Genomic DNA, 13,078 nt, shown 5'->3' with positions numbered 1-13,078 from the left:
CAGACTAATCACATACAGACTAATCACATACAGACTAATCACATACAGACATACAGACTAAACACATACAGACTAAACACATACAGACATACAGACTAACCACATACAGACTAACCACATACAGACTAACCACATAGACTAATCACATACAGACTAACCACATACAGACTAACCACATACAGACTAACCACATACAGACTAACCACATACAGACTAACCACATACAGACTAACCACATACAGACTTAACACATACAGACTAACCACATACAGACTAAACACATACAGACATACAGACTAAACACATACAGACTAAACACATACAGACTAATCACATACAGACTAACCACATACAGACTAACCACATACAGACTAACCACATACAGACTAACCACATACAGACTAACCACATACAGACTAACCACATACAGACTAACCACATACAGACATACAGACTAAACACATACAGACTAAACACATACAGACTAATCACATACAGACTAAACACATACAGACTAACCACATACAGACTAATCACATACAGACTAACCACATACAGACTAAACACATACAGACATACAGACTAAACACATACAGACTAAACACATACAGACTAATCACATACAGATAAACACACTAACCACATACAGACTAACCACATACAGACTAAACACATACAGACATACAGACTAACCACATACAGACTACAGACTAATCACATACAGACTAACCACATACAGACTAACCACATACAGACTAAACACATACAGACATACAGACTAAACACATACAGACTAAACACATACAGACTAATCACATACAGACTAAACACATACAGACTAACCACATACAGACTAACCACATACAGACTAACCACATACAGACTAAACACATACAGACTAACCACATACAGACTAATCACAATCAGACTAACCACATACAGACTAAACACCTACAGACTAATCACATACAGACTAAACACATACAGACTAATCACATACAGACTAACCACATACAGACTAACCACATACAGACTAAACACATACAGACTAATCACATACAGACATACAGACTAACCACATACAGACTAACCACATACAGACTAACCACATACAGACTAATCACATACAGACTAATCACATACAGACTAACCACATACAGACTAAACACCTACAGACTAATCACAATCAGACTAAACACATACAGACTAATCACATACAGACTAACCACATACAGACTAATCACATACAGACAATCACATACAGACTAACCACATACAGACTAAACACCTACAGACTAATCACAATCAGACTAAACACATACAGACTAATCACATACAGACTAAACACATACAGACATACAGACTAACCACATACAGACTAAACACCTACAGACTAATCACAATCAGACTAAACAGACTAATCACATACAGACTAACACATACAGACTAACCACATACAGACTAACCACATACAGACTAATCACATACAGACTAATCACATACAGACTAACCACATACAGACTAAACACCTACAGACTAATCACAATCAGACTAAACACATACAGACTAATCACATACAGACTAAACACATACAGACATACAGACAACCACATACAGACTAAACACCTACAGACTAATCACAATCAGACTAAACACATACAGACTAATCACATACAGACTAACCAGACTAATCACATACAGACTAACCACATACAGACTAAACACATACAGACTAACCACATACAGACTAACCACATACAGACTAAACACATACAGACTAACCACATACAGACTAAACACATACAGACTAACCACATACAGACTAAACACATACAGACTAAACACATACAGACTAACCACATACAGACTAAACACATACAGACTAACCACATACAGACTTAACACATACAGACTAACCACATACAGACTAAACACAATCAGACTAACACATACAGACTAAACACAATACAGACTAACCACATACAGACTAACCACATACAGACTAACCACATACAGACTAACCACATACAGACTAACCACATACAGACTAACCACATACAGACTAAACACATACAGACTAACCACATACAGACTAAACACATACAGACTAACCACATACAGACTAACCACATACAGACTAAACACATACAGACTAACCACATACAGACTAAACACATACAGACATACAGACTAACCACATACAGACTAACCACATACAGACTAAACACACATACAGACTAATCACATATACAGACTAACCACATACAGACTAAACACATACAGACTAATCACATACAGACATACAGACTAACCACATACAGACTCACAATCAGACTAAACACATACAGACTAAACACATACAGACTAAACACATACAGACTAATCACATACAGACTAACCACATACAGACTAAGACTAATCACATACAGACATAAGACCCACATACAGACTAATCACATACAGACTAATCACATACAGACTAACCACATACAGACTAAACACCTACAGACTAATCACAATCAGACTAAACACATACAGACTAATCACATACAGACTAAACACATACAGACATACAGACTAACCACATACAGACTAAACACCTACAGACTAATCACAATCAGACTAAACACATACAGACTAATCACATACAGACTAACCACATACAGACTAATCACATACAGACTAACCACATACAGACTAAACACATACAGACAACCACATACAGACTAACCACATACAGACTAACCACATACAGACTAACCACATACAGACTAAACACCTACAGACTAATCACAATCAGACTAAACACATACAGACTAATCACATACAGACTAATCACAATCAGACTAAACACATACAGACTAATCACATACAGACTAACCACATACAGACTAAACACATACAGACTAACCACATACAGACTAACCACATACAGACTAAACACATACAGACTAATCACATACAGACTAAACACATACAGACTAACCACATACAGACTAACCACATACAGACTAACCACATACAGACTTAACACATACAGACTAATCACATACAGACTAACCACATACAGACTAACCACATACAGACTAACCACATACAGACTAACCACATACAGACTAACCACATACAGACTTAACACATACAGACTAACCACATACAGACTAACCACATACAGACTAACCACATACAGACTAAACACATACAGACTAACCACATACAGACTAATCACAATCAGACTAACAGACTAAACACCTACAGACTAATCACATACAGACTAAACACATACAGACTAATCACATACAGACTAACCACATACAGACTAACCACATACAGACTAAACACATACAGACTAATCACATACAGACATAAGACTAACCACATACAGACTAACCAGACTAACCACATACAGACTAATCACATACAGACTAATCACATACAGACTAACCACATACAGACTAAACACCTACAGACTAATCACAATCAGACTAAACACATACAGACTAATCACATACAGACTAACCACATACAGACTAATCACATACAGACTAATCACATACAGACTAACCACATACAGACTAAACACCTACAGACTAATCACAATCAGACTAAACACATACAGACTAATCACATACAGACTAAACACATACAGACATACAGACTAACCACATACAGACTAAACACCTACAGACTAATCACAATCAGACTAAACACATACAGACTAATCACATACAGACTAACCACATACAGACTAACCACATACAGACTAACCACATACAGACTAATCACATACAGACTAATCACATACAGACTAACCACATACAGACTAAACACCTACAGACTAATCACAATCAGACTAAACACATACAGACTAATCACATACAGACTAAACACATACAGACATACAGACTAACCACATACAGACTAAACACCTACAGACTAATCACAATCAGACTAAACACATACAGACTAATCACATACAGACTAACCACATACAGACTAATCACATACAGACTAACCACATACAGACTAAACACATACAGACTAACCACATACAGACTAACCACATACAGACTAAACACATACAGACTAACCACATACAGACTAAACACATACAGACTAACCACATACAGACTAAACACATACAGACTAAACACATACAGACTAACCACATACAGACTAAACACATACAGACTAACCACATACAGACTTAACACATACAGACTAACCACATACAGACTAAACACAATCAGACTAACACATACAGACTAAACACAATCAGACTAACCACATACAGACTAACCACATACAGACTAACCACATACAGACTAACCACATACAGACTAACCACATACAGACTAACCACATACAGACTAAACACATACAGACTAACCACATACAGACTAAACACATACAGACTAACCACATACAGACTAACCACATACAGACTAAACACCTACAGACTAACCACATACAGACTAAACACATACAGACATACAGACTAACCACATACAGACTAACCACATACAGACTAAACACATACAGACTAATCACATACAGACATACAGACTAACCACATACAGACTAAACACATACAGACTAATCACATACAGACATACAGACTAACCACATACAGACTAATCACAATCAGACTAAACACATACAGACTAAACACATACAGACTAAACACATACAGACTAATCACATACAGACTAACCACATACAGACTAAACACATAGACTAATCACATACAGACATACAGACTAACCACATACAGACTAATCACATACAGACTAATCACATACAGACTAACCACATACAGACTAAACACCTACAGACTAATCACAATCAGACTAAACACATACAGACTAATCACATACAGACTAAACACATACAGACATACAGACTAACCACATACAGACTAAACACCTACAGACTAATCACAATCAGACTAAACACATACAGACTAATCACATACAGACTAACCACATACAGACTAATCACATACAGACTAACCACATACAGACTAAACACATACAGACTAACCACATACAGACTAACCACATACAGACTAACCACATACAGACTAACCACATACAGACTAAACACCTACAGACTAATCACAATCAGACTAAACACATACAGACTAATCACATACAGACTAATCACAATCAGACTAAACACATACAGACTAATCACATACAGACTAACCACATACAGACTAAACACATACAGACTAACCACATACAGACTAACCACATACAGACTAACCACATACAGACTAATCACATACAGACTAAACACATACAGACTAACCACATAAGACTAACCACATACAGACTAAGACTTAACACATACAGACTAATCACATACAGACTAACCACATACAGACTAACCACATACAGACTAAACACATACAGACATACAGACTAAACACATACAGACTAAACACATACAGACTAATCACATACAGACTAAACACATACAGACTAACCACATACAGACTAACCACATACAGACTAACCACATACAGACTAAACACATACAGACTAACCACATACAGACTAATCACAATCAGACTAACCACATACAGACTAAACACCTACAGACTAATCACATACAGACTAAACACATACAGACTAATCACATACAGACTAACCACATACAGACTAACCACATACAGACTAAACACATACAGACTAATCACATACAGACATACAGACTAACCACATACAGACTAACCACATACAGACTAACCACAGACTAATCACATACAGACTAATCACATACAGACTAACCACATACAGACTAAACACCTACAGACTAATCACAATCAGACTAAACACATACAGACTAATCACATACAGACTAAACACATACAGACATACAGACTAACCACATACAGACTAAACACCTCAGACTAATCACAATCAGACTAAACACATACAGACTAATCACATACAGACTAACCACATACAGACTAACCACATACAGACTAATCACATACAGACTAATCACATACAGACTAACCACATACAGACTAAACACCTACAGACTAATCACAATCAGACTAAACACATACAGACTAATCACATACAGACTAAACACATACAGACATACAGACTAACCACATACAGACTAAACACCTACAGACTAATCACAATCAGACTAAACACATACAGACTAACCACATACAGACTAACCACATACAGACTAACCACATACAGACTAATCACATACAGACTAATCACATACAGACTAACCACATACAGACTAAACACCTACAGACTAATCACAATCAGACTAAACACATACAGACTAATCACATACAGACTAAACACATACAGACATACAGACTAACCACATACAGACTAAACACCTACAGACTAATCACAATCAGACTAAACACATACAGACTAATCACATACAGACTAACCACATACAGACTAATCACATACAGACTAACCACATACAGACTAAACACATACAGACTAACCACATACAGACTAACCACATACAGACTAAACACATACAGACTAACCACATACAGACTAACCACATACAGACTAAACACATACAGACTAAACACATACAGACTAACCACATACAGACTAAACACATACAGACTAACCACATACAGACTTAACACATACAGACTAACCACATACAGACTAAACACAATCAGACTAACACATACAGACTAAACACAATCAGACTAACCACATACAGACTAAACACATACAGACAACCACATACAGACTAAACACATACAGACTAACCACATACAGACTAACCACATACAGACTAACACATACAGACTAACCACATACAGACTAAACACAATCAGACTAACACATACAGACTAAACACAATCAGACTAACCACATACAGACTAACCACATACAGACTAACCACATACAGACTAACCACATACAGACTAACCACATACAGACTAACCACATACAGACTAAACACATACAGACTAACCACATACAGACTAAACACATACAGACTAACCACATACAGACTAACCACATACAGACTAAACACATACAGACTAACCACATACAGACTAAACACATACAGACTAACCACATACAGACTTAACACATACAGACTAACCACATACAGACTAAACACAATCAGACTAACACATACAGACTAAACACAATCAGACTAACCACATACAGACTAAACACATACAGACTAACCACATACAGACTAAACACATACAGACTAACCACATACAGACTAATCACATACAGACTAATCACATACAGACATACAGACTAACCACATACAGACTAACCACATACAGACTAAACACATACAGACTAATCACAGACAGACATACAGACTAACCACATACAGACTAAACACATACAGACTAATCACATACAGACATACAGACTAACACATACAGACTAATCACAATCAGACTAAACACATACAGACTAATCACATACAGACTAAACACATACAGACTAATCACAGACTAACCACATACAGACTAACCACATACAGACTAAACACATAGACTAATCACATACAGACATACAGACTAACCACATACAGACTAACCACATACAGACTAATCACATACAGACTAATCACATACAGACTAAACACCTACAGACTAATCACAATCAGACTAATCACATACAGACTAAACACATACAGACATACAGACTAACCACATACAGACTAACCACATACAGACTAAACACATACAGACTAATCACATACAGACATAAGACTAACACATACAGACTAAACACATACAGACTAATCACATACAGACATACAGACTAACCACATACAGACTAATCACAATCAGACTAAACACATACAGACTAATCACATACAGACTAAACACATACAGACTAATCACATACAGACTAACCACATACAGACTAACCACATACAGACTAAACAGACTAATCACATACAGACATACAGACTAACCACATACAGACTAACCACATACAGACTAATCACATACAGACTAATCACATACAGACTAAACACCTACAGACTAATCACAATCAGACTAAACACATACAGACTAATCACATACAGACTAAACACATACAGACATACAGACTAACCACATACAGACTAAACACCTACAGACTAATCACAATCAGACTAAACACATACAGACTAATCACATACAGACTAACCACATACAGACTAATCACATACAGACTAACCACATACAGACTAAACACATACAGACTAACCACATACAGACTAACCACATACAGACTAAACACATACAGACTAACCACATACAGACTAAACACATACAGACTAAACACATACAGACTAACCACATACAGACTAATCACATACAGACTAAACACAATCAGACTAACCACATAAACACACAGACTAGCCAGCAACCACATCTCTCTCTCCTGTAGGACTGCCTGTCACACAGACTAGCCAGCGACCACATCTCTCTCTCCTGTAGGACTGCCTGTCACACAGACTAGCCAGGATCCACATCTCTCTCTCCTGTAGGACTGCCTGTCACACAGACTAGCCAGCGACCACATCTCTCTCTCCTGTAGGACTGCCTGTCATACAGACTAGCCAGCAACCACATCTCTCTCTCCTGTAGGACTGCCTGTCATACAGACTAGCCAGGATCCACATCTCTCTCCTGTCACACAGACTAGCCAGCGACCACATCTCTCTCTCCTGTAGGACTGCCTGTCACACAGACTAGCCAGCGACCACATCTCTCTCTCCTGTAGGACTGCCTGTCATACAGACTAGCCAGCGACCACATCTCTCTCTCCTGTAGGACTGCCTGTCATACAGACTAGCCAGGATCCACATCTCTCTCTCCTGTAGGACTGCCTGTCACACAGACTAGCCAGCGACCACATCTCTCTCTCCTGTAGGACTGCCTGTCACACAGACTAGCCAGCGACCACATCTCTCTCCTCCCTGTCAGGACTGCCAGTCACACAGACTAGCTGCAGTCACACAGACTACCACATCTCTCTCTCCTGTAGGACTGCCTGTCACACAGACTAGCCAGCGACCACATCTCTCTCTCCTGTAGGACTGCCTGTCATACAGACTAGCCAGCGACCACATCTCTCTCTCCTGTAGGACTGCCTGTCACACAGACTAGCCAGGAACCACATCTCTCTCTCCTGTAGGACTGCCTGTCACACAGACTAGCCAGAAACCATCTCTCTCTCCTGTAGGACTGCCTGTCACACAGACTAGCCAGAAACCACATCTCTCTCCTGTCACACAGACTAGCCAGCGACCACATCTCTCTCTCCTGTAGGACTGCCTGTCACACAGACTAGCCAGAAACCACATCTCTCTCCTGTCACACAGACTAGCCAGCGACCACATCTCTCTCTCCTGTAGGACTGCCTGTCACACAGACTAGCCAGCGACCACATCTCTCTCTCCTGTAGGACTGCCTGTCATACAGACTAGCCAGCGACCACATCTCTCTCTCCTGTAGGACTGCCTGTCATACAGACTAGCCAGCGACCACATCTCTCTCTCCTGTAGGACTGCCTGTCATACAGACTAGCCAGAAACTACATCTCTCTCTCCTGTAGGACTGCCTGTCACACAGACTAGCCAGAAACCATCTCTCTCTCCTGTAGGACTGCCTGTCACACAGACTAGCCAGAAACCACATCTCTCTCCTGTCACACAGACTAGCCAGCGACCACATCTCTCTCTCCTGTAGGACTGCCTGTCACACAGACTAGCCAGAAACCACATCTCTCTCCTGTCACACAGACTAGCCAGCGACCACATCTCTCTCCTGTAGGACTGCCTGTCACACAGACTAGCCACCACATCTCTCTCTCCCTGCTGCCTGTCATACAGACTAGCCAGCCACCACATCTCTCTCCTGTAGGACTGCCTGTCATACAGACTAGCCAGCGACCACATCTCTCTCTCCTGTAGGACTGCCTGTCATACAGACTAGCCAGAAACTACATCTCTCTCTCCTGTAGGACTGCCTGTCACACAGACTAGCCAGAAACCACATCTCTCTCCTGTCACACAGACTAGCCAGCGACCACATCTCCCTCCTGTAGGACTGCCTGTCACACAGACTAGCCAGCGACCACATCTCTCTCTCCTGTAGGACTGCCTGTCACACAGACTAGCCAGAAACCACATCTCTCTCCTGTCACACAGACTAGCCAGGAACCACATCTCTCTCTCCTGTAGGACTGCCTGTCATACAGACTAGCCAGCGACCACATCTCTCTCTCCTGTAGGACTGCCTGTCACACAGACTAGCCAGCGACTACATCTCTCTCTCCTGTAGGACTGCCTGTCACACAGACTAGCCAGAAACTACATCTCTCTCTCCTGTAGGACTGCCTGTCGCTGTTCTTCCAGCAGAGTACGTTGACGTGTGGAGATCAGAAGTTGTGTCCAGAGTGTGGAGTGAAGAGAGACACAGCTGTCCTCACCAGCATGGCCAAACCACCTGAGATACTGGTGCTGCACCTCAAACGGTGGGTAGCTGACAACCCATCTCTCCCCACTAGATGGCCACTGTTGGTGCACAGACTTAACACAGACAAACATATTGGTGCTAATGGAAAGGACGTCATGCTGCTGGCTTAGCAGTTGTACAACTGAATGCATTCAACTGAAATGTGTCTTCTGTATTTAACCCAACACCTCTGAATCAGAGAGGTGCGGGGCGCTGCTATAATTGATATCCACGGAGCCCGAGGAACAGTGGGTTAACTGCCTTGTTCAGGGGCAGAAAGACAGAATTTCACCTTGTCAGCTCAGGGATTTGATCCAGCAATCTTACGGTTACTGGCCCAACTCTGTAACCACTAAGCTACCTGCCGCCCCTATAGTACAGTTTCCTCCTTATTCGGCTCATACCGGAGGCTCCAACCCAAGCGTTTTTCCTTTGCTATCAGCACACGTGACCTTCTGGAGCGTCTAACCATTCTGCGCCATGTGAAAAGCTTTCTTATCGCTGGTGGGGACACTTCAGTCTGAGGAGCAGGTTTCACACATCCTCATGTTTTAATCACATTAACATGTAACCCCTAACTAGAGGTCCATGTAACCCCTAACTAGAGGTCCATGTAACCCCTAACTAGAGGTCCCTGTAACCCCTAACTAGAGGTCCATGTAACCCCTAACTAGAGGTCCATGTAACCCCTAACTAGAGGTCCCTGTAACCCCTAACTAGAGGTCCCTGTAACCCCAACTAGAGGTCCATGTAACCCCAACTAGAGGTCCATGTAACCCCTAACTAGAGGTCCATGTAACCCCTAACTAGAGATCCATGTAACCCCTAACTAGAGGTCCATGTAACCCCTAACTAGAGATCCCTGTAACCCCTAACTAGAGGTCCATGTAACCCCTAACTAGAGGTCCCTGTAACCCCTAACTAGAGGTCACTGTAACCCCTAACTAGAGGTCACTGTAACCCCTAACTAGAGGTCCATGTAACCCCTAACTAGAGGTCCATGTAACCCCTAACTAGAGGTCCCTGTAACCCCTAACTAGAGGTCCCTGTAACCCCTAACTAGAGGTCACTGTAACCCCTAACTAGAGGTCCATGTAACCCCTAACTAGAGGTCCCTGTAACCCCTAACTAGAGGTCCCTGTAACCCCTAACTAGAGGTCCCTGTAACCCCTAACTAGAGGTCCCTGTAACCCCTAACTAGAGGTCCCTGTAACCCCTAACTAGAGGTCCCTGTAACCCCTAACTAGAGGTCCCTGTAACCCCTAACTAGAGGTCCCTGTAACCCCTAACTAGAGGTACCTGTAACCCCTAACTAGAGGTACCTGTAACCCCTAACTAGAGGTCCCTGTAACCCTAACTAGAGGTCCCTGTAACCCCTAACTAGAGGTCCCTGTAACCCCTAACTAGAGGTCCATGTAACCCCTAACTAGAGGTCCCTGTAACCCTAACTAGAGGTCCATGTAACCCCTAACTAGAGGTCCCTGTAACCCCTAACTAGAGGTCCATGTAACCCTAACTAGAGGTTCATGTAACCCCTAACTAGAGGTCCCTGTAACCCCTAACTAGAGGTCCCTGTAACCCCTAACTAGAGGTCCATGTAACCCCTAACTAGAGGTCCATGTAACCCCTAACTAGAGGTCCCTGTAACCCCTAACTAGAGGTCCCTGTAACCCTAACTAGAGGTCCATGTAACCCCTAACTAGAGGTCCCTGTAACCCCTAACTAGAGGTCCCTGTAACCCCTAACTAGAGGTCCATGTAACCCTAACTAGAGGTTCATGTAACCCCTAACTAGAGGTCCCTGTAACCCCTAACTAGAGGTCAATGGCAGTAATAATGTAACACCTCATTATAAATCAGCTTTACCTCTGCTGCAGCTGCTGTCATGCATCTCAATGAGACAAACCTGTAGAAATAACAGAACCTGTGTGACATTCCAGTTTTGGTTGCCACGGGAGTGAGAAGAGGAAGTTGAGGACCAATGTGTTGTTCTCATTGGACAGTTTAGACCTAACCCCCTTCCTGTCCAGACCCTCAGCCAATCACACCAGCTACTCTCTCTACGCAGTGGTGGTGAGTTTCTGCACACACACACACACACACACCACTGAGGGGAGGACAGCTCATTATAATGGCTGGAGCAGATGGAACGGCTTCAAACTCATGGAAACGTGTATTTGATTCCATTCCACCAATTTCACTCCAGCCATTACCACAAGCCTGTCCTCCCCAATCACGGAGCCACCAGCTTCCTGTGATACACTCACCCATACAGAAAGACACGCATGCACCTACACCCACCCATGTGAACGCATATACATGATGCTCCTGTCTGGAAAAACACACAGCCAACCATGAACACATGACTCCGCCGGTGTGTCTCCCCCCCGTCCAGAACCACGCAGGAGACCTGGACATGGGTCACTACACGGCCCTGTGCCACAGTACCCTGTCCAGCAGCTGGCACCACTTCGACGACACGGCCGTGAGCGAGGTAGTGGACTTCTTGGTGCAGTCTCCTAACGCCTACATCCTGCTGTACAGCCGTCAACCCTTCCACAGGCCCAACATACCCCAGATCTGA

At 41.9% G+C, this 13,078-nt stretch overlaps 1 protein-coding gene across 1 annotated transcript in view; it reads left to right on the top strand.

Moving 5' to 3' along the window:
• The window catches only part of LOC135565135 (ubiquitin carboxyl-terminal hydrolase 50-like), a 29,617-nt gene extending 16,539 nt beyond the window's left edge, over positions 1 to 13,078 (top strand). Inside the window, exons 2-4 of the mRNA XM_065011194.1 lie at positions 10,372 to 10,514; positions 12,435 to 12,567; positions 12,890 to 13,078. Coding sequence (XP_064867266.1) covers positions 10,372 to 10,514; positions 12,435 to 12,567; positions 12,890 to 13,078 — 465 coding nt within the window. The remainder of the gene's footprint in view (positions 1 to 10,371; positions 10,515 to 12,434; positions 12,568 to 12,889) is intronic.

The sequence above is a fragment of the Oncorhynchus nerka genome, linkage group LG27 (genome assembly GCF_034236695.1).
Source record: "Oncorhynchus nerka isolate Pitt River linkage group LG27, Oner_Uvic_2.0, whole genome shotgun sequence".
Taxonomy (NCBI): Eukaryota; Metazoa; Chordata; class Actinopteri; order Salmoniformes; family Salmonidae; genus Oncorhynchus; species Oncorhynchus nerka.
Note: the sequence above shows the minus strand (reverse complement) of the source record. Positions and strands in the feature narration are given on the sequence as shown.